Source organism: Podarcis vaucheri, assembly GCF_965113315.1.
Source record: "Podarcis vaucheri genome assembly, chromosome: 10".
In the NCBI taxonomy this organism is placed as follows: domain Eukaryota; kingdom Metazoa; phylum Chordata; class Lepidosauria; order Squamata; family Lacertidae; genus Podarcis; species Podarcis vaucheri.
The window spans coordinates 56,212,356-56,236,851 of NC_138748.1; the positions used below are offsets into that span (position 1 = coordinate 56,212,356).

Here is a 24,496-nt window from a genome sequence, read left to right on the forward strand (position 1 = left end):
TAAGAGCTTTTGATGTTGCTTTCTCATGGCATCATAAAAGCTGTCAGTGCTCAGATTAGGTAACTTTCCTAAACCCAACGTCTGTCACCATCTAACAGATAAGGATCTTATGTTCCATGTATTGCGTTTCCTGTTTCTGCAGTTACGTTGTTGTTCGGCTCATGACACTTTGACCACTATGCTCTAGTCTGTATGTAGGGAAAAGAGTAAGATAAACATTTTTTTAAAAAAAATCTAATTGATTCAGTAATATTTTTTTCACCCAGTGATGGAAAGGATATGAGGTGGGGCTGGGTGAAGCCTATCATAGTCTCTGACTGATGTCTACATTCACATAGATAAAACCAAAGTGTCACAGGGGCAAGTGCCTCTCCCTTGTCTCCCATTTATCTAGTGAATTTTGTATGTTATTTATGCATTGTGATGCCAGTAAGTGTGCAAAAGTAGCTGGGTAAAAAAATGAACAAAAGCCTTCAAGCTTCAGCCAAACAAACCATAGCTATTGATCTCTAGTTGGTGCATATACAGGTGTTTCACTGTGTACACACCATACATTTAAATAAAATACTTGGCTTCCACCTAAGAATTCTGGCAACTGTAGTTTACCCCTCACAGAGCTGCAATTCCCAGCACTTTTAACAAGGTAAAGTCCCCAGGATTCTTGGGGGGGGTACTTAAATGTATAGTGTGTACATAGCCTTCATTCAGCTGACCATAGCTATTGATCTCTAGTTGTGTGTTTGTTTATTTGCATACCCAGAAGAGACAGAGACAAAAATCTAGTTTAACTCACCCCTGCATGCCATTGCCCTGTTTACTCTTCTTAGCCTAGAATTCCTGCTAGGAATGATTGATTAGCAAATATAATTGACCGTGCCCCACCCCTAAACACTCCTTCAGGGTGACTTGCCCAGTTTCCTACATCTGCACTCCTCCTGCACTTCGGCAAACTCCATCCAACGATAGTAGTTAAACTGTCTAAAACCCTGTCTAAGCCTTGTTGTTACTTCAGACTACTACAGCACAACTATCTTCTGCTTCCTATTCCTACCAACCATGAGCAGGACTGTCCACTTACATAGTGACTAAATTTGTTCAGGAATCTAGTGAAGGGCTTTGTAAAAACTTTTTGGAAGTCCAAGCAGGTAACAGCTACCAGATTGCTCCTATGTACATATTTGAGGCTTGACACTTGTAAAGAATTCTAAAATGTTGGCAGAAGCCACACTGATTTACCCTCAGGAAGACTTGTTCTTCTGTGTGTTTTAACAGTTTGACCTTTAACAGTGAATTTTACCAAATTATCTGGAATGGAAGCTAGGCTGACAGTTCTGTAATGGCCTAACTTTGCCAACCATCCTGTGACATTGTAATCAGGGATCAGAGGTTTGCACCTCTGGTGTTACCTGCTCATTGTTGTTACTGCAAGCCTACTGCTGTAAATCTCAGTCAGCCCAGGGTTCTCTCACGCACAAGGCTATAGAAAATGAATGAGATTAGCTCTAGGGGCTGAGATAAAAAGAGATGAGATATTAGCACAGAAGATCTTTTTCCAGATTATCCTGCAGCAAAGCATAAATTGAAAAAAGATCAAAGTGGTTATGGAAAGGAGTGGTGCAGAAAATTAAAGGCTGGGATTCGTTCAACTTTTTTCTTTGCTGATAGAGAGGAAAGGAATCAGGATTATCACATACGCTATTCAAATGATTTTCTGGGCCCCTAAGTATACAGTGGTACCTTGGGTTAAGAACTTAATTGATGCTCGAGGTCTGTTCTTAACCTGAAACTGTTCTTAACCTGAGATACCACTTTAGCTAATGGAGCCTCCCACTGCTGCTGCGCCGTCAGCGCACAATTTCTGTTCTCATCCTGAAGCAAAGTTCTTAACCCAAGGTACTACCTATATCTGGGTTAGCGGAGTTTGTAACCTGAAGCGCCTGTAACCTGAAGCGCCTGTAACCCGAGGTACAACTGTATTCGAAGCCACCTAATATAATAGTTCAGAGAAGCAGGTTTGAGCATAGCTAGTTGGCTTGAGGAGGGACTACCTAGGAACCCCATACTCTGGTCTCCTTGGAGGAAAAAGTAGGATAGAAATGTCATATTTGGTTATGAAGTACCATGCAGACAGATAGCAGTGGTGTATTTGTTCGCGTATTTCATTCATGCTGACATTTTTACATGTACAGCATTTGACAAGATGTTTGCCCTGCAGACAAGAATGAAACAGCCTTATTGTATTTGACATAATATTTTTTTAAAAATCATATTTGCTGTCAAATCCTTTAATGAGTAATCTCAGTATTGCTATTTGACAAGTGCAGTTGCTGAAAGCTGAACACTGAAATGCAAAATCACTAGTTTTGGGAAAGTTTTGTTCAGAGATCAGGGGCTCCATTTACAATTCTATGGCTTCACCCCAAAGCAAAGTGGTGCCCAACCTGGTGATAACAAGGGGGTAGCTTCAGCCCAAGATAGGAAAAGAGGAGATAGGGGAATACCTAACTACTTTAAATTAATCCAAATCTTCAGGGCCTGATGAGCTGCACTCAAGGGTACTAGAGCAGGCATGTCAAACTCTCATGAGACTGCAATCTACTCCCACTATACAGTATATAAACTGTCAGTGATCTACCCATTGGAGGAAGGAAGATCCAAAGTTGTTGAGCTTCTTGCGGGGAGGCTTCACTAAAGTTGTTAAGCTTCTATTGAGGTGCATTTGCCAAAGTTGTTGAGCTTTTTTTTGTTTTTTGTTTCGTTTTTGGGGTGATCAATCAGGATCACGCGATTGACCAGGATTGACCAGGGATGCCCTGTAGATCAACCAGTAGGTCGCAATCAGCAGGTTGGGCATGCCTGTACTAGAGAGATTGCAAGCTTGGTGGATCAGGGGGATGCTGTAGATGTATATTAATTTCAGTAAGGCTTTTGATAAAGACCCCCATGATATTCTTGTGAAGTAGCTGGTAAAATGTGGGCTGGAAGAGGTAACTGTTAGGTGGATTTGTAGCTGCTTGAACCAAAAGAGTTGCTCACTAATGATTCCTCTTAATCCTAGAAAAAAATGGCAAGTGGGGCATCTTTATAAACCACTTGAATGAAGAAATTTAGGGGATGCTCATCCAATTTCAGATGACACCAAACTGGGAGGGGTAGCTAATGCTGCAGAGACAGAATTGGAATTCAAAATGACCTGAACATATTGGAGAATTGGGCTCAAGCTAATAAAATGAATTTCAATAGGGGCAAATGTAAGGGTCTACACTGAGGCAGGAAGAACCAGCTGCACAAATATAAGATGAGGAACATCTGGCTTTCCAATAGTATGCGTGAAAAGGATCTAGGGGTCTTGGTGGACCACAAGCTGAACATGAATCAAAAGTGTGATGCAGCAGCAAAAAAAAAAAGCAATGTCATTCTAGGCGGCATGAACAGAAGTCTAAAGTCCAGTTCAAGGGAAGCAATAGTACCACTCTATTCTGCCTTGCCATCTGTAGTATTGTGTCCAATTCTGGGCACCACAATTTACGAATGATATTGACAAGCTGGAACATGTGAAGAGGAGGGCGACCAAGATTATCATGGGTCTGGAAACCAAGCCTCACGAGGAACGCTTGAAAAAAGGAGACTGAGAGGAGATATATTAGTCCTCTTCAAATATCTAAAGGGCTGTCACATGGAAGGTGGAGCAAACTTGTTTTCTCCTGCTTCAGAGGGTAGGACCTGAACTAATGGATTCAAGTTACAAGAAAGGAGATTCCGAGCAAATTTCAGGAAGAACTTTATGACATTTAGAGCTGTTCAACCGTGGAATGGCCTCCCTCGGAAAGTGGTGGACTCTCCTTCATTGGACGTTTCTAAGCAGAGGTTGGATGGCCATCTGTCATGGATGCATTAGTTGAGATCTCTACATTGCAGTTGGACTAGATGATCCTTGGGGTACCTTCCAACTGTACAATTCTATGATTTTATGAGTATGCATGTAGCAGGACCTCACAATGCCCTTCTTGTCACATTAATCCCTTGGGTCATCCTCTGCCCCAAAGCCCACCTGACAAAGCACAAGGGGCAAAAGTAAAAAGTGAGCATTGCAAAAGTCCCCATGCACAAATGTAAGCACTTGGGGGCGGGGCGGGGGGGGGGAGAGTGTACAAATGTTATTTTCATCTTTGCCTACAAGAGGGAAGCTCTGTGATGGGAGCACTATGTTATATGAGAACTCTCCTCCCTCCCTCCCCCGAATATTTTCATATGAGCTCTAAGAATGGAAGTGGCATTGACTGCAGGGAGCTAAACCATAGTATGGGGATGAGGGTGGCAGTTGAGGTAGAAGATCTGCTCTTCTGGCCAGTGTACTCCTTTTACTTTTAAAACTGAACTTCCTTCATTTTGCATGACTGGGTCAGTTTTGAGTGGATAAACACTCACAACTGCTGCCATCTGGTCTAGATAAGCCTTCAAAAAAAAGAAAGGGCCAATTAAAGTTGTCCCCATCCTCCTCCCTGCTGATTTCTACAAGGGCAACATTGAGCTTAATATGGAGGAGAAGGCTGACAGCCACTGCCCAGACAGGTTGTTAGTACAAAGACAGGTAGGTGAAGGCTGGCTGAAGGAAGATTGACTGTGGGACAGTGCCCCATTTACCCCACTGTCACCACTGTCTGCAATGTGGGAAAGAGGGGGTGAGGACATACAAACAAGTCTTGAATTGCAGGATTGAATTGCCTTGTGGTGAATCTTTCATAACCTACCTGAAGAGCCAGGATCCTTTCCATCTTCCGTGTGGTTTGAGGAGATCTGTGCTGCAGATCTGCTCCATGAAAATGCAAGGAACACTTAAAACTACGCTCATTTTACTTTTCACAAATCTGGGGTATTAGTTTTTGCATCTCTGCTCCATTTCATTTGAAGTTAGGGAGAGGGAATCACATGGAGGGGTACTTTTAACATATTCAGAAAGGAAAATCCTGACATGTTGCCAATTAGTTTGCTTTTATCAAGAAAGAGCAGTTATATCATCATGACGTGGCAAAATTATTACAGCAAACTAAATGGAAATAATCAATGCAAAATTAAGCTCTGCTCTACTGTAGGGTCAAATCAGGATAAAGCAGACTATACTGAAGGAAGTTGGGAGTTGTCTCTTCTGCAAGTATTGCCCTAGGGCCTGGGTAGGCAGTCTGAAAATTTTACAGGCAGAAAGTCTGAAATTCATTTCTATAGCTTCACATGTTCCTTACTTAGTGTTCCTTCCTGGTGTAATTTAGAGGCTTCTACATATCCCTGTGTTTGGCATCATGGATAAGTCTGTAAATGTGGGTTAAAACAAAGAGCTGCCTCACTCTTATATTGGTGAGTCACCAGTCCATGTATGCCAGTGTGAGAAATCCTCAAAAGAACCATACCTTTTGAGCTAATTCAGTATAAGTTCTGAAAGAGATACAAGAAGAGAATTAAATCCTGCAATTCAAGATTTGACTTCTGTGAGTGGCAGAAATTTCCCAAGGACTCAGGCTAGGGATGGAGGAAAAAGTCGACACAGTTCACATTTAAAGGCAAAGCTACCTAATTTGCATCTTCTGAAAGAATACACGGTCCAACACAGTCATCTTTTGAATTTGCTCAACTTCAAATTTTGCAATGCAGGTTTCCAGCTCAGTAATATATTCATTTATTTTATTTCGTTAAATTTATATACCACTAGATTAGGGTGGGACCTCAAAGTGGTTTACAAAAAGATAAAACAATAAAATCAAGAAAAGATTATAGCCATACTTTAAAAATACAAAGGTTAAAATACTAAAACAAATTAAAATTACTTCAGCTTCCTAAGTATCTGGGTAGACTTTTCTAAACAAAAGTGTTTTTAGCAGGCATCAAAAAGTAATGTGTGTGAGGGTATAGTGTGCATAAATATGTATATATTAGTGAAAATAATATAAAATTTGTGTTGCATTAGGTGGCTTTGCTAAAATGTGGATATTGGGCAAAACTGCATACAAGCATGTATCTACTGTACTAAGAGAAATTTGCACTAAAATGAAGATGCATTTTCACATACACACATACATATACAGCAGCCATTTTTTGACTGGTGTCCAGGGTACTTCCTAAATATTCCAAATATATCCACTGGCGACAACTGTTACCAGGCCCATGCAGAGGGTGGGGGAAAGCCAGGTACACTTACCCCAGACCTCAGAAGGCTAAGCCGGCCAGTGAGCCCTGCCAGGGCCTGGCTGCTTTTTTGTTTGAGTTTATAACTTTATTCTATCAAGACTCCTGCCCATTTATTCAAAAGTTACAATACAGCTTTGTTCACTGCCATATATTGTTCAGGTTCCCGAAGACCCCATGGATTTTGGAGCAGCAGCAAATATAGGGGGGAGAGGGTAGGTAAACACAGCATGGAGGTGGGTGGGTGGCGGCGTAAATTGCCCTCTCCCTGGTCATTAGATCAGTCATTTGATCAGCAGTGAGGGGGCAATAACACCCCACATCTGTTCTTCATGGAGCTATTGAGGAAGGGTGTTGTGTGTGTGTGTTTGTGTCTGCCTATGTGCATCTTGTGTTTGTGTGTGAGACTGAGAGGGAACATGCCTGTCTGTGATGACCATACTGACCATTGGCATGTGACTCCTGTGTGATTAAGCCCTCACACCCAAAAAAGGTAGCCACCCATGGACATTAACAAGCCAAGTCCACGACATGTGCAGTCTCATCCTGCATGTGTTTACTCAAAACTCAGTCCTATTATAGTCGATATAGCCTACTCCCAAGAACGGACACATAGGCTTCCTATCCTAATCTACAGTGAAGCACTATTACAATATAAATTATATATATCTGGAGCTTATGCATCATGTATATTTGTATTTTACATATTTAAATACAGCTTGGATGATGATATCTGAACATAAGGAAAACCCATCAATGCTTTTTCACCCTGATCAGTCTGCTTCTCCTCTCAGTTACGCTGGATTTATGCTGGAACCAGCTGATAAGATTTTCTCTGATTTATGCTGAGAAGTGAAAGGCAATTCAGTTGAGTGTGATGCTGCTGATCTACCAGTAGCAGTTGTAAAATTGCCTATGGTTACAGGATTATTTCTATGGAAACACTTGAGCTGCTTCCGAAATAAATGTCTCAAAAATAGGTGTTAGTACATTATTTAAAATACTTGCACAGTTTCTTGTCACCTGTGTTTTAAAACACACACACATATACACACTTTGGCCTAGAAACTTCACAATGGTTTGACTCAAGTGCTTGACAAGAACAAGAACTACATTGGAGAGGCCTGTGACTCTGGTGTTGAAAAGTTTGCTAGCAATTAAATAATTTTAGCCACAAATTATTGCAGTTCTCAGTACACAGGAACCTAAGAAGCTTTCTTATAGTGTGTGGGGACATTGTTTCATCTAGTGCAGAACTGTCTACATTGACTGGCAGCTGATCTCCAGGTTTCTGACCAGGAATCTTTTCTAACCCTATCTGGAGATGCTGGGGATTGAACCTGGAGCTTTCTGCATACAATTCAGACGCTCCACCACTGAGCTATGGCCTTTCCTGTACTCACAAACACTGCAGTGTATACCATATGCAAGAAAAGCTTAGCTTGTGCAATGTGGACTTGGAGCTGTTTTGGCTCATTCTGAGCTGGTTGTGCCTATATGTACACCATGGCAGACTTAATTTGGCTTGTGGTATATCACGACAAAACATCTCAGTTGTAGGGTAGCAATAGGGTGCCCAAAGGTGAAGCTGGAGGTAACTCAGCTCATAGCGGCAGTCTTCTGGGCACTCAGTAGTTCTGTCAGAGGAACAAACTAGAAATTCTGGGAAAGTTGCTAGCTTAGCTTGTGGGTGTTTATAAGTGCTCATGTCTTCTAGAAAATGTTTTCTGTCACAATGCAGCTAAAGCTCATTAAGTCTCTGAAAAGGGCTCTAAGGCCTAAGCACAAACAGCCAGAGGAATGGAAAAGGCCTGAATCAGGCCAATGGTCCATCCAGTCCAGCATCCTGTTCTCAAAATGGCCTATCAGATGCCTATGGAAAGCCTGCAAGCAGAAGCTGAGCACTCTCCCTTCTAGCTGTTTCCAGACACTGGTACTCAGAAGAAGCATGCCACCTCTGACAGTGGAGATAATAATGGCTAGTAGACTTAGCGTTTATGAATTTGCTGTATCCTCTTTCAAAGCCATCCAGGTTAGCTATCTGAGTCTCAGGTGGCTCACAAGTCTAGGTAACAGGCTTCAGCTCAAATTATACAGGGCAATGGCCTGTTTATTTAAATCTGGGTCTACCACAATCACATACATGGAAGACACTGTGGAGTCTGATTCTACAGCAAAATATGTATGCTGGGAGGGGCCTATGGACACTCCTTCATGTCCTTGTTGTTGATTCCACCCCCAGCATTTTCCTTCCAGCTAGGCAAGCTTCCTACATAGCAGCCCAGCATATATATATATATATATATATGCAGGTTTTGGTGTCTTCGGGTGTCTTCCCGTGTAAGAGTCGGGGTGTCTGTGCGACGTTTCGACGAGGTCTCACTCGTCATCTTCAGGCTGGTGCTTTCGGCTTCTTGTTACTGGATATCACTCATGAAATCACCCAAGATATCCCTCAAGTAATTAAGGAACAAAAGAAGAAAAGGCACACTAATCTAGGAACTTCCTCTCTACCCAGAACGTTGCAGGCTATACACCACACCCCTCAACAGTATTTATAGGAACTCAAACACCAGACTCTGCTCTGTTCCAGTAACAAGAAGCCGAAAGCACCAGCCTGAAGATGACGAGTGAGACCTCGTCGAAACGTCGCACAGACACCCCGACTCTTACACGGGAAGACACCCGAAGACACCAAAACCTGCATTCCTATACCCGTGAAAATCTACGAAAGCATATATATATATATATATATATATATATATATATATATATGGGGGGTGAACAGGTGTGGTGGGATAGCCAGGTGCAAAAGAGGGTGGGGTCCTGCACCTTTAATAGTTCTGTAGAAGCAGGGATTTAAGCAGGTGAAGCTGCTGTTATGAAAACTACATCTGCTGAAATTCTTTACACACCTGTTAAAAACCAACCAACCAACCAACCAGTCTTCTACTCTCCACTCTGTGACTAAGGAATATTTCAGTTCACACTAATAGATGTTCTGCCATCTCATGTAGTTTGAGCCAACCATCCCTCTTTGTTCCAGTGACCCCTATTAACCAGTGGCAGTTCCTGTTTTATGTAACCTGTCCCTGGAAAATTACTGTCCCTATTTTATTTTTGTTGGAGGGATGTCCTGTTAAATTTGTCAATGTAAGTTAAAGCGACCAGATAAAAATCAGACTGAGTTCCTGCACCTTTAATAGTTGTACTGAACAAAAGGAATTTTAGAAGCAGTGGCTTACGTGAGTAAGATACACACAATTACATTTCCATTTCTACTTAATTATTATAGGTGCAAGAGTTCTGTCCTATTTTTCACACAAAGCCTTCATTAGGAGATGTACTTCCCTGATTATAATAGCAGCAGAAGATAAGAACCTGGTTACTAACAAATTTGCCAATGTCTGTTCATACTCAGTAACAGAACCAGAAAATCCAGGAACAGCTGAACTTGGATACGTGTCCCTAGAGGCCTGGAGCTCTGCTGCATGCATACCTTGGAAGACTCCATTGGAAAGCCCCACTGAACTGAGGCTGTACGAACCTTTAAAAAGCACTCTAAAGAACAATAAGAACTGTAGTTTGCTAAGGGTGCTGGAAATGGTAGGTCTGTGAAGAATAAGCTACAGTTCACAGGATTCTTTTGGGGGGAGGGATGGAATGTGCTTTAAATACATGGTGTCTGTACAGCCTAACTGCAACTTATTTTGAAATAAACATTTAATATGTTTTAGTATACTTTTACAATGTTTTGTGAACCACTCAAGAGGACTCATCAAAAATAAATAAGTAGAAAAAGGTTGTCCATGTGTGTGTACGAAGTGTAAGGTTGTAGGTACTTGTTAGACTGTAAAGTATTATTATTATTAATTATTATTATTGACAAAATTTCTAGGCCGCCCTTCATCTAAGAATCACAAGAGTGGTTTACAATATAAAAACAAACAAATACACAGCATAGTAACAAACATAACAATAATAACCCCCTGGATTAAAAGGCCAATGCTTGTTTAATTAGCCAAAGGCCTGGGAAAAGGGAATGTTTATGCCTGGCACCTAAATATATGTAACAAAGGTACCAGGCAAACCTCCTTGGGGAGCGTGCTCTGCAAGCAAGAAATCTTCTCTGCTGCCTTCACTGCCACTAGGCTCAATGATGAGCCCTCACCAGCATTTGATCGCATTCAACTGGATTTTTCCTCCACTCACGTTCAATTCGTCTCCCAGCTTGTTTCCTCACCATAAGCTCTGGACTATATCAGGGAGCCAAACGGGCTTCACTAAGCAGGACAGGGTGCTCAGGGTAGAATGTGCCAATAGCCAGAACTGTTTGGATGTTCCAGAGGTTAGCCAGGGTTTCGACAGGAGTGCCAATCATACCAGACTCTCGGATAGACGTGTGTTCCCATTTTGTTTTGTATAGATTTGTCTGGTATGCAAAACACATACAAATATTCTGGCACTCATCGGGGTACTAATTACATTTAATTGATTTTCTTCTGCTTAGACAGGCACACACATTAAATAAGCTCTGGAGAAGTTCTGTGCCTTTAAGACTGTAGAGAAAAGAAAATTCAACAGCTGTGGTTCTCCCTTTTTCTGCAGCATAGTGACAGGAAAACATCACCAGATTTATTTTTATGTTACTTTGTTAAGACTATTATCTCACTGTTTAGGGCCAAGCCCTCACAAAGCAGTTTACAAAAGAAGCAGCTAGGATCAAAACATTAATACAATACTGCAACTATAAGAAGATTAGGCATTCTATGTAACATTTTGGGCTGATTCACACATACAGGCATGTTTATTATTCGGATGTCTGCAGCATCAAGTGATGACTTGCCTTTGTGCAGGACCTATGACAAATCAAACACACCCCAGACAGAACTTTCATATCACTTCAAATTCAGCCTCCTTCCATTGGACATCTCAATGTGGTCAAGGGATCCAAAGATTTTATCATGCATGTGCATGGTAAACTGGGCTTTTACAATAATAAAAGCCCTCAAGAGGGACTAGATCTAGACCCTTGCTTCAAAAGTGACATTTTCCCTATTTTTCTCTCACACATCCTGACCACATCAGCTAATGCTTGCATTTATAAACTAGTTATTTACTCTGTTGCTTCTTTCCCATAATTTAAAAGCTGGATAGGATGCATGTTCTGACAAGTGACATTTTAAATTAAATTTATTTTAAAATCTGCACTAGCTGTTCGTATAGATGCAAGAGTTAACAGTATATATGACAGAGAGGTCTATGCTACAAGTATTGAATTGTTTATCAGCCATGTCTCTTCCAGAGAACTCTGTGAGTGTGGTTCTAGGCAGGAGCAATCGTCAGCATCCTCAGATCTACTACTGCAAATAACAGGTGTCCTGGTAAAGTAATTAGTGACTCTCACTGGCCATGCTTGGACATCACTTTAAACCATAGGTTAGTGTGGTGAAAACAAGCCTAGGAAAGTCTTGGACTCATATGGCCTCTTACCTCTAGTGGGTATGTGAGGAGGAGATTGGAAAGTTTTGTGCCTATTTTTGATTAAGTCAGTTTTAACATTACACCCTAACTTTAAATTGAGTTAATCTTAACTCTGGTCCTGTGCTCAGGATGACTATTCCAACCCACCCCCAGGCAATTTAGCATCAACTAATCTGTGAGGGGGAAAAACCAGAAGAGAGGGAAGGAAATCTCAAGGCTGGATTTTCACCTCTCCTCACCAGACAATTTTCCACCAGCTGCCCTGTGGGAATGATCTTGATGTGTTACAGACATGTTAATTTTTAATAATAATAATAATAATAATAATAATAATAATAATGGTAATTGAATGTTACTTGTAACCATCTTGGTAGGTTTTACATCCTAAAAGGCGAGATATAAATATTGTTATACATAATGAGTCCAGAAGGTCTGAAGATGTAACACCATTTCTGGGCCAACTGCACTAATGCCAATGGTGTTTCTGAGCACAATTCAAAGTGTTGGTATTAACCTTTAAGACCTGAAGCCATTTGGGTCCAAGTTACCCAAAGGACTGCCTGCATATGAATGACCCTGTCTGTGATCTAAGATCTGTTTGAGGTCATGCCAAGATCAGAGGACAAGATCTTGATGGTGGCAGCTAAGCAGTAGTTGAACTCTCTTCCAGATTACATTTGATTGGCTCCTTCCATTCTGGCATTCTATAAGCCCTTATTAATTTATTATTGTCTTGTGAGTTTAGGTGATCTAATTCAGTTTCTCTCACTGTGTTATTTGTCAGTATTCACTCAATGCTTCTTATTCTGCCTGATAGTCTACTGTTTTTATTTCTCTCTATGCATTGCTTTGGGAGAGCCTGGCCTTGAAAAGGAACAAATAAATAACCTGAATAAATGGAATAAGGTGCAGGAGCCATACTCCCTTTTGCCTCTGGCTACCCTAAATTTATGGACACTTTGAGTCAGATTAGAATTTTGTTAGCATTAATAGCTACTGAATGGTTAGAAAAACATTGATATGTTATAAGGTAGTTAACACCTGCAGTGATTCCTGCCAGTTTTTACAGTCACATTTTCCTATTTTTCAAAAGTGCTGTTGTTTCACCTGTTTCTTTAGGCAGCGGGGGTGGGGAGTAATCCTAAAAGGGGAAACAGATTGACTTGATCTGAAAGGGAAAACAAATAAATCATGTATTCATAGATTTCTGAGCAATAAAACTTGCAAATTATTAAAACATGTTGTTAGAGCAAAAAAAAGAGTGAAGGAATTGAATTTATTACAGCATCTTTAATCAATTTATCGCCTGATTTTGCTATTTTCCCTTTCCCATAATAATATCTTATTTGTGGGCAGTATTTATTTAAGTTATGAGACGAGGTGCTCAGAGCTTCCTAGGATAGCTGGAGAGCTTTAAAGTTGCAATGTTTTTAGAGGTACTTTAGAGAAGCCATCCTGCTTTCTGATTTAATCCCAGAATGTCCCACTTTTTCTTAGGATGTCCCTATTTTCATTGGAGAAATGTTGGATGGTATGGAGTTACCCAATTTCCGAGCCACCTGAAGGCAATCCTGCATAGGGAAGTTTTTAAAAAATGTTTATTATTTTTTATATATGTTGGAAGCTGCCCAGTGTGGCTGGGGCAACCCAGTAAGATATGTGGGATATAAATAGTAAAATGATTGTGATGGAATGGGATGTCCCTATTTTCATCTGAGAAATATTGAAGGGTATGTGAGCCTGGCAGAGGGAAAACAAGCCTCTAACAAATCATTTGACTTACCCTTTTTGCTAGTGTAATTTACAATGGGTTTGGCATATTACTAAGCTGAAAGGAGTTTGGAATAGGAGTAAGTCTCCCCTGCCCAAAGCATCCTTTTTTGGGGCTTTACACTAGTCTCAGCTGAGAGTGCTTTGACTGAGCTGGAATGGTGGCATTATACCACTGTTATTTCTGGCTGAGCCAGGTTGAAGTAATTCAGTCAAGGCAGCCCCAGCTGATCCATTTATTCCCAATAGATATTGGGTTCATATTGGTCCCTTTAAAAGTGCAGCATTAAACAGTTATATTCTCCATTCCTTCATCTATTCTTTCCCTAATAGGCTTTTCCTTTCCCTGTAAATTTTGAGTATAGTGCAGCTGGAAAGCAAAAAGCTCTCTTCAACTTAAATGGGAAAAGAGGTCTCGACAAATTTGACAGAACAAGCATCCCACTCAGATACCTGAGGCAAATGAAAATCTAGAGCAAAAAGCTGTTTACAGCCCACACCCATGATTCCACAAGAAATATTCACTCTACAGACAAATACACCACAGGCATGAATGGGCATGAGGATTCTGTAAACTATCCAAATTGCAATTATCAACTGCTGTACAAAGGAAACAAGGAAGAATGCCAGTAAAGCTGCTGCTGTTGCCATTTTAAAATACAACGTAAGATGTAATGAAACAAATAGTTTTAATTTATCTCTGGTAAAGTTTTGTTTTTAAAGTGATTTGGCCACCATCAGCAGCTGCATATACTTTAAATAAATGTGCAATTTCTCAAGGGTGCTGGGAATTATTTCTTGTAAGTCCTTACTCCATGCCCACTCCCACATAACTACAGTCGTACCTTGGAAGTCGAACAGAATCTGTTCTGGAAGTCCGTTCGACTTCTGAAATGTTCAACTTCCAACGTGCAGCTTATGATTGGCTGCAGGAAGCCACACTGGACGTCCTGCTTCCAAAAGAACGTTTGAAAACTGGAACACTCACTTCCGGTTTTCGATCATTTGGGAGCCGAAACATATGAGTTCTGGGGCGTTCAAGAACTGAGGTACGACTGTACTGTTCTTCTATGTTTCCCTGGAGAGACAAAATCCCTATTAACTATAATGCCCTTACTTATTTAAATTGTCCTTCCACACAGCATCGTTGTCCTAAATTACATGATTTATGGTCAAAAGCTTAGTGGTATATAAAACAAGTGTCTCATATATTTTCCATATTGATCTTGCATCTTTATTCTAGCTAAATTACATTATTCTAGCTATTCTACCTTCCAATGGCTACACAAGCCTTAGTAACTAGAACCTTTTTGCTAAAATCTAAAAAATGCTGTGCCCCAAAACCACAGACTACAAGCCTCCTTCTATGTGGTTCGTTCAAATTAAATTCTGTTTTATGTGTAACTTTCAGCCTCAATGCTTCCTGGAAAGAGGTATTGCTGCTAGTATTTTATTCCTCCCTGTTCTCCTGCCAGCAATACAAAGATTTAATGATCTATTTGTAGACTTGTCAGGTATCACAAGATCTAAACTGTTACTGCAGGCTAGGGCCATTAGAGCTGTTCCAAATTATTCTTACAGCCCATCAGAGTTTAGAAAGCTGCAAGGGAAAGCAGTGGAAAAGTTACTTCCTCCTTTATGGAAATGGGGGCAGGGAGAAAGACATTTCCACTTCCATTCATACATTCTTCTGCAATTACCATCCAGTTAGCACATGCACAAAGCCAAGGAGGTGTAGTGTTAGACTAAGACCTGGAAGACTAGGGTTCAAATCCTGGGTGACCTTGGGCCGTTCACAGTCTCTCAGCCTAACCTACTTCACAGGGTTGTTGGGAGGATAAAAATGGGGAGGGAGAACGATGTATACCACCTCGAGTTCTTGGGCAGGATATAAATGTAATAACAAATAAAATTCCTGGTGATTAGCACTATTGGCCAACATTAGGGAAGCAATTATTTCAGATTAATGGAACTTCCTTCTGAGTTCTGAGCAAGTATGCAAAGAATCAGGCCACACATTTTCAGGTCATAAGCTTGCTCATGCATGTTGCTCATATCTCTAAAAACAACATGGAAATAATTTCTACATGAGTTGGGAGGTGGTGAGCATGTAGAAACAGAAAATATGTCTTTCAGATTTTAATGTGTTGGCAGATATGAGTTTGGGTTCAGAAGAGGCGTGACTGAACCATTAACCAGTTACAGCAACTATATTTCATTTCTGATCACGCTACAGAAAATGCTTACAAATCAATTGTTAGCTTGGGGAAGGAAGAACCCCAAGGTGTGACAATGCCAAAATAATTTGTCTATGGATTTAAGGGTTACAGATCAGCATTGTGATAGCCTGAAGGTTTTTAGTATTTGTTTTACAAAATGTGTACACAGAGCTAAGCTGTTAAAACTAGAATCCTAAACACCCTTGCTACAGAGTAAGCCTGATTAAACTCAATGAGGCTAACTTTCAGCTGTATATCTCTAGGATTGCCTGGCACTGCCACAATCCCAAGCAGAGTTAGGTGCTCCTAAAACCACTGCTTTCAATGGGCTTAGGAATGTTCTCACCTCTCGAAAAGGTACAGGCTTGAATACAAAGGGTGGTCCTTGACTATGTAGCAGAGGTGACACATATTATATCCTGAAAAAGCTGACAGATAAATCCTGTTTTTAAATTATCATTATCATAATTTCTTCTCGAAAACCATTGTCTCAATGTAATTTACACATAAGAAAAAACAGTTAAAAGCACAAAAAACTATGAGCTGCGGAGGCTCCTTCAACAGGAATAATGCAGTAGAGGTGACACACGTGCAACAAAATATTATATTCTGAAAAAAGTTGCTATACTAGTGAATCCTGTTTTATTACCGTTCATTTATTAATCTCCTTCTAAACCAATGCAATTTAAGTTTAAAACACGAAAAACCAATATAAAAACTGACCATCTTCAATTTATAAACTAATGGAATTCTTTGCCCTTATGAGTGTCTCCAATGCAGGGGTAGGGAACCTTTTCCAGCCCATGGATGGAACCTTCCTACATCCAACATATGGAGCCTGCTGGAGGACACATGCCAGTTCTGAGTGGGGCCAAAGGCCAAAAAACATTGGTGAAGCAAGACCACATTCCAGTCATACAAAATTGTGCACACATAGACACCTCAGCATCCTCAAGAGGCATTGTCACAGTTTAAAGACACTTTCCAGCTGAGCAAAAGCATGCAGTAGGACTAGGAATGGGTTTGGCTTAGGAAGAATCCTGGAAGGCCACATTTGTCCCCTGGGCCTGAGGCTCTCCCACCCCATCCTAAGGAGATGATCAATGGCTAGTAGCCATGATGGTTATACTCTGCTTCCACAGGGGGAAGCCGTATCCTGAATACCAGTTGCTGGAAACCACAGGTGAGAGCTCTTGTGTTTGGGTCCTGCTTGCAGGTCTCCCACAGGCATCTGGGTGGTCAGTATGAGAACAGGATGCTGGAATAGATGAGCCATTGGCTTAATCCAACAGGGTCTTCATATGTTTGCCTCATATTACACAGAGCTGGTGAGTCTAGGTGACTTTTAAGCACTTGCTTTCTTATTAATTGTCTATTCTTCTAGTCAGTGCATCAGTCATCGAAAGAAAGTTCCAGTCAATAGACGTATAAAGAAGAATCAATTGTGCTTCCTTGTATTCACAGCCAAGTGTTTTTGTTTTTTGTTTTGCAGTGCTCCTTAAGGCATTTGTATTTGGCTGAATCACACAGATTGAGTTCAGAACTCAATATTTTGGATGCAGCACAAAGTTTGCTGGTTTTTCAAACATCCTAGTGTTATGAAGTATTTAATCAACGCTGCAAAGCTGTTTAATATAATGTTAAAATGTTACACATAATTAAAAGCTGGTTTGAGTCAGTTCACAAAACAAAAGGCTTATTTACTCACAAAAGTCTAAGGGCTTCCTTGAGTTCATTGGGCTGCTCTTGTGAAGACAACAAAATATTTCTGGAAAAAAGAAGAAAAAACTTGGTATAGTTAAAACATTACGCAAAATGATATATGTTGTTTTCAAAAGTGTGAATTGGGTAGGTACACCTTTAAATATGCATGGAATGGAATTTGTCCCCCATCCCTAAAAAGCAGCAACAAAACCAAAACCAGAATTGGGCCAAATATATGATAAACAGCATCTAATTCAGAGGTCATCAGTCCTTGTGGAAAAGTGGACACACTTCAGATTTTGAGAGCGTGCTATGAGTGTCGTGGAAGTGGGGAATGGCACAACACAAATGGCTACTGTGGGGGTGGGAGCATAGCATAAAACAGAACAAGAGAGATCAGTCATTGCTGCTCTCCCTTCACCCAGAAAACTGTAATGTTTACCACAGGAAGTTAGCTAAGTCTTGCTAGCCCTGATTTTGAAGATACAGCTGTTAAACAATACCTCTGTTTTCTTCAATGGCAGTCTTAAACTGAAGTCTGTTCTGCTATCCTCTACCCACTTACCTAGGAGTAAGCCCTATTAAACACAAAAACTTACTTCTGAAGTAGTCATGAGTACCCCCTACTGTACATTAACTCTACAGTGCAGTTAATTATTAATGAATGCTTGGACATCACCTTTTGCATCATAGGAGACATTAAGCTTCTTTGCAAAGCTTCCATATTTTGCATTTGCCATTTGGAGTGAAGATTCTTTAACATTTACCTGCACTTATTGTGTAGTAATATTTGCAGAAAATAACTGCTAGGGAGTTCCTGAACTCAGATGAATCCACCATAGGAATAAAGCACTGTTGTTGCTGGGAAAAAGGAGCAAAGTACAGAGATTCCAAGGACCACAAGAAAATAAGAGTGAAGCAGAAAAAGTTTACAAAAGGGGATGGGGGTGGGGAGATCCTAGGTTTAGGATTTTCTGTGGCCTGGTGTTGAAATAGTTCATTTATCAATCTAACTTCCCTAATAAACCAGGCATGAGCAGGTAGGCTGGCTAATTTCACTGAAATTGTTTAGAAGGCTATCAGTACATTTTGTTTCATAACTTACTTTCTAGGAGGGCTATAGAATAATACCTATCTGGACTATATATTTAAAGCAGAAACAATCATGGTTTTCCCTAAAGAATCAGCGGGACTGTCATTGGTTCAGAAACCTCTATTCTCCAAGAGATAGAATTATCAGAATGGTATAACAGCCAGTCCCTCTTCCCAGGAAATTCTGGGAATGGTAGCTCTGAGTACAGTATAGGGGTCTCCTAATTCTCACTACCTTTAATAAACTACAGTTCCCTAACTTTTTAAATTATTATTATTATAACTAAAGCTCAGATTCTGGGGCCACTGCCTGCCGCAACAATGAAGGCAACGAAGGCATAGTTGCTGAGTTGGCGACCCCTGCTCAAATCAACCAGTCAGTCCCCTCATAAAAATATTATAATTTTATTTAGAAGGCATTATGGGAGGAACACCAGTGGGATATCTCCTGTGGAATGGCAATTCTGAAACTCAGATATTAATTAGGAGGATTGTTCCTGATTACACTAGGATATTACATCAATTTCATTTGTAGTTTGCCACGTGTGCTGATGGCTCAGTTGCACGTTTCACTGTGTAGAAATGCAGCAAGAAGCTGTTACTAGTAATGTTTTCCAGCCACATACACCATTAAAGACATACACATACATGGATTCATCCTGACTTAGGAAATTTCTCTTTTGTGAAGTGCAGGATATAAGCAGCTGCCTTGGGGCGGGGTTTACATGTTCTGCAAGGGCTGTTTCTTCACTCACCACGTAACCTATGAGTTGGAGTAGTAGACAAATTCATGGAAGATAATAAGGCTTTTAGCCATAGTGTCTCTGTTGGAAGGAATATCCCCGAATGCCAGTTGCTGGGAATCACAAATAGAGTGTGAGCTGTTGCCCTCAGGTTCTGCTTTCATGGTTCCCATAGGCTCATAGAAATTTAATTTAATAATAATAATAATAATAATAATAATAACAATAATGGTTGGAATTGGAAATTGTTTCAACCAGGCATTGGACTGAAGGGGTCAATGGGCTGCAACAGCAAACTCCTCCTATGTTGTTAACTAAACCAACAACCAACCAAAGCAAACCATTGGCCTACTTAAGATGTAATACTAAACCATGTGAATAATCAGGTTTCATCCTGACCATAGTTTGAGTTCCATCAAGTTCAATCCCTAACAATAAACCTCTCACTTAATTTAAATCAGAAAGTGGGTGAGTCTAACTGTTTATTGTGTTACATGGAGCTTAATTACAGGTAAATGTGAATAGAATTGCTTCCTAAACTAAAAAACCACGGACAGATTTAGCTTACTTTTAGGCTTTCGCACATAGCTCTCTAAAACCAGCGCCGGTGGCAAAATAAGAAGTACGAAACAATTCTCCTGAGAAGCTGGGCTGTATAAAATTAAGGAAGGTACTTGTTCTCATTTAAAGTTCACAGCTTCTGCTGGAAGTCCAAAGTAGGTGAGTTAAGCATGATGGGAAACTCCTTCGCTTCAGAATCAACCCACTGATAATGGCTCCTTTCCTCTCTCTCCCCACCTCCCTTTACTACGCACTCTCCTCAGAGGCAGCGAACGGGGCGCGCGTGCGAGGGGAGAAAGCTTCCAAGTCCTCTGTGAAAGGAAAACTACAACTCCCACAGTTCCCTCCAATTCCTCCTCAACCCTCTCTGCCTGCGGTGCATCACGGGACCTGTAGGCCGCGCCGCGGCGGGCCGCTTCTGAGGCACCCGCGAACTACATCCCCCAGGCAGCCGCGAAGGAGAAGCGGCGTTGACGCAGGCGCGGTGGAGTGCGGACGGAAAAAGGGGGGCGTGGCCTCCGAGGCTTGCTGTCTCTGTGGCTCCCTGTGAGTGAGAGTGTGCGTGTGTGTCGGTTTCGGGTACAGTCGCCATTTAGCGCGGCGAGTTCCCCGGGGCTGGGAGAGGTGGCAGCGGGGGAGGCCCATCCCCCACTCCCCTCAGGAGCCGCGAGCGAAAGGAGGACGGGAAGGAGCTGAGGCGGACGGGCGGGACGAGCTCGTCTTCCCTTCTTAGATTATAATATTACGAATTTCTGCCTCCTTCCCACACCCCGCCTCTCAGGCCAGCCACTCTCGCAGCGTGAGGCGCGCGGTGGCCTCCTCCTCCTCCGGGTGAGAGGAGCGAACGAGGGAAGGAGGGGCGGCGACGGCGGCGGGAGTCCCGGCATCGTGTGAGGGGACGGAAGGCGACACTCCGGCGGCGGCGACTGGCTCTCTGACTGGACCGGACTCGAAGCAAGGAGCGGGCGGCGGGGCGAGGCAGAGCGCGCGCGGCCCCGACAGGGAAGGGCCTCGGCCAGCCCCTCACCCCACCCCGTCGGCTCGGGGCCTGCCGTGGGCTCCCGCCCGGCTCCTTCTCCGCTTTTTTCCTGCGACCCCCCCCCCCGCTCCTCATCGGATCCCTCCTCATCTTCGCCGCTGTTTGCTGCTCCATGTCGGCCCCGCTGCTCGGCCCCCCGCTGCAGCAGGATGGATGCGGACACTGACCGCCTGCCGCCGCCGGCCCAGCCCGCTCTGCTTCTACAGCAGCAGCAACAGCCGTCGCCGCTGCTGCCTTTCCTCCTCGCGGTGAGGAGCCTCCGGGAGCCTCCACTGCCGCCGCCGCCGCTTTCGCCGCGAGAGCAGCTCCTCGGCGCGCTCCCCGCCTTGCATTGACCCTCCTCGAGTCAGCTGCTGTTGCTGCTGCAGCAGCGGCAGCTGCTGGTGCTGCTCCTGCCGCCGCGGCTCCCGCGCCTTCGCCGCGTTTCCCTCCTCCTCCGGCACCATGTCGGGGGGCGCTTCGGAGACTCCCCGCTTCCTGGCTCCTCCGCCGCCCCCGCCCAAGAACGGCTCCAGCTCGGACAGCTCCGTTGGTGAGAAGCTGGGGGTCGCCGCCGCCACCACCGCTACCGCCGGCACCGGGGACCCCGAAGGCTCGGAAGGCAGCGGGGCCCGCATCGAGGAGTATCGCCGACGCCGCCACACCATGGACAAGGACAGCCGTGGCGCGGCCGCCACCGAGCACCGCTTTTTCCGCCGGAGTGTCATTTGCGACTCGAATGCGACCGCTCTGGAGCTTCCGCGGCTGCAGCCCGCAGCGCCTCCCCCTCCTGCAGCCGCCCGAGGGAGCATCCCGCCCGTGCTGGGCTCGCCGCCGGAGTCTGTCATCCAGGCAGCATGTGCTTCTGTCACTGCTAGCCAGGCTCCCACGCTGCTCCTGCAGCAGGCACCCCCTCTACCTCCACCCGCAGAGGGGCAGCCTGGTCAAGAGGCGTTGGTAACAAAGGACGTTGCCCCACTGCTGCTGTCCAAGGAGGATGGAATAGAGGTCACCCCACTGCCCCCTACCAGTACAGCGGGAACCACTGCCGTTTCTGCCCGGGATCTGCAAGAAGAGCGGACTAAACAGCAGGAAGATATTGAGGAGCTGGAGACCAAAGCTGTGGCCTTCTCCCCAGATGGCCGTTTTCTTAAGTTTGACATCGAGATTGGTAGAGGCTCCTTCAAGACTGTCTACAAGGGGCTTGACACGGAGACCACAGTGGAGGTTGCTTGGTGTGAGCTTCAGGTAATAGAAAGGTGTCAGCTTGCCTTCAGGGTTAGGGTAGACAGGCACTCACTCCCCTACTGCCAAATTGATAGTCCCAAAAGAATGGCTGTATTCCTGTGTGCGATCCATGGAAGATTACGATTGATCATGGCTATATATTAAATAGTTTCATTTTTGTGTGTGCTGTAAAGGTGATCTGGGAAGCATTGGTTACTCTTAATGGCCTGGAACCAGGCTCATGATACAGGGCTCGTGGTTAAGTTCTCTTCTTACTAGCCACAAGCTGTAGCCAAGGTTTATTCTTGGCTACAGCTCAACCATGGGCCAGAGTTTGGATAACACACTGCTGTAAATGAAACTTTGACTTAACTCTATGTGGTGTGACAATAAGGAGGACTGGGGAGAGGAGCACAGTGGCTGTGAATTACTGTCTGGGAGTGTGTGGGCGTGGTAAACCATAGTTTAGTGTACTGGTTTGTGCAAATCATGCCAATATGTGAATCAGGCCTATATCTGCTAACATTAGATGATAGTCTCAACTTAAGATTTTGGTATATACTTTGGTAGCTTCACTACTCAGGCCGTTGAGTTTTGGTTCACATCTGCAACCTGTCAAATGATAGCAAACCCTTTTTAAATTAAAAAGAAGTCAGTAGGGAATGGTTTTATATTGATTAGGGATGAGTCCATTGTACAATGTGGTGATAAAATATTTGGAAAATGAGAATTCTGTGGAGCTGTAAAGGCACTAAGTTTAGCACCAACCCTGTTAAATTTGTGCAAAGCCTTCACATTTCTACTAACTGTATACCTCAGCTTGGTAATGATACTGCAGCATACATTGTTTATTATGTTTGTGTATGTAACCCGAAGTAAAAAAATCTTTCTGATACGATATTTTCCCTGGAATAACTATCCAGATATTTTTTTCTTGTTCCCTCTCCACATTTAATAAAAAATCCCAGTTACAGTATGTTCGGCTGTGGTAATGTGTGTAGGGCATATGTGTAATATCAAACAAACTGTGGTCATGCACTAGAGAACTGTGACTATTACAGTTCACCAGTGTACATTGCATGCTTGTAGGAGCAACACTGCCTGTCACACTAGTGGTTTGCCCTGTCTGTTGTGAAGTGACTCTTAAAGTCTGTCTGCCTGACACATGTTAGGTCATGTTTAAAGTGAGGTAGAAATGTAAATTGGTATTGCTTTAGATATGTTTTATGGAATGGTAAGTGATTAAGGCTTCAATCCTAAGGGGTGCATTTGTGTGGATGGGAGGAGAGGGGAAGAATGATGGTGGTTCTACCACGTTATCCTACTACAAACTGACAGACTCAAGCTGGCACTGTGGAAGTGAGGGTGGAGGGACACTCTTGAGTTCCAATGGGTTTATCCAATTCTTTGTTCATGTAGTTCCATAGGTGCAATGGGATTTCTATTTCCTCTTTACTGTCCATACTCCCAAACTCTGCTCTGGAGGATGCCCCAATCCTCCACAGCTGATTTAGAGGATGTGGGGGTCTGGAGGTGACAGGAGAAGAAGAGGAAACTCCATTGTGCACACACGTCAGTTGCGCCATTGTAGCTGCAGCATTGGAAACAATGAATTGAAGAGGAGATAGAGATCTAAATGCACTCAGAAGTGGACTGAATTTCCCTCCAGTTTGTGGGCGTGTCATGGGACTGGAAGGAATTTGGATCATTCAGGTCCAAATCATTTTCTAGCATGCTGCTTTTTGACAATACTGATGCTGACATCAGTTAGGCCAGGGCTTTGAAGGAGCTAGGACCATAGCATTGCCCCCTTTGTGAACCAGATGAGGGCCATATTGTATGTAGCTGTCTGTACATTGTCAGCTTTCTGGCTACCCTGTGTGTGTGCATATGGGTGCATGAATTGAAAGGATTGCAGGTGTTCTTTGAGTGAGCTACTCGCACCATCTTTGTAGTTAGGCAAGTAGTAATTCCTTCTTGATAGGTCAGTAGCAGTATTCCACACCCAGTTAACAGACATGAGTGATACAGTGGGTGGGCTGGCAATTTTGGTTTGTCATTTCTTGTACTCCACAATCGTTTTACAGTAAAGACACCAAAAATAGTTCATATGAATTGAGTCTAAGAAAGAAGTTGTTGCATTGTGAGTTGAACAGTAAATACATGAAAGGTGCTCATTCTGCTTGGAAAAAAAATCTGGGTAGAAAAATCAATGCTGATACTTTCCAAAGGCATAGGAGGCAGTCATATAATTTGCACTGCTTGCCAGTGAAGTTGCTAGCTCCAGTATATGTTGAAAAAGTTTGTATGAACAGTGATATTAAAATATTTTAAATAAATATTAGATGCACTAAACTTCAGAAATGTAAACCAGTGATCTCCAATTAGCAAGTACTGTGGACTTTCAAAACCCAAAGCCATGAGCTCCTTACTTTTGAAAATTTTGATATCTCTGTGGTAGTTTTTTTTTATGTGAATGGTGCCATGGACCCCCTGGGTGT

General features: G+C 42.8%; 2 protein-coding genes across 13 annotated transcripts in view; one reads left to right on the plus strand and one right to left on the minus strand.

Moving 5' to 3' along the window:
- The window catches only part of NINJ2 (ninjurin 2), an 85,649-nt gene extending 65,533 nt beyond the window's left edge, over positions 1–20,116 (minus strand). Inside the window, exons 1-2 of the mRNA XM_082240659.1 lie at positions 19,758–20,116; positions 17,359–17,418 (exon numbers count right to left, since the gene is read on the minus strand). Of these exons, the coding sequence (XP_082096785.1) occupies positions 17,359–17,386 (28 nt within the window). The 5' untranslated portion in view covers positions 17,387–17,418; positions 19,758–20,116. The remainder of the gene's footprint in view (positions 1–17,358; positions 17,419–19,757) is intronic.
- A 960-nt stretch (positions 20,117–21,076) lies between these two features.
- Positions 21,077–24,496, plus strand: part of WNK1 (WNK lysine deficient protein kinase 1) — a 107,836-nt gene continuing 104,416 nt past the window's right edge. For all 12 annotated transcript variants that reach the window (XM_082240297.1, XM_082240293.1, XM_082240298.1 and 9 more), the window contains exon 1: positions 21,077–22,016. In XM_082240297.1, coding sequence (XP_082096423.1) covers positions 21,234–22,016 — 783 coding nt within the window. In that variant the 5' untranslated portion in view covers positions 21,077–21,233. The remainder of the gene's footprint in view (positions 22,017–24,496) is intronic.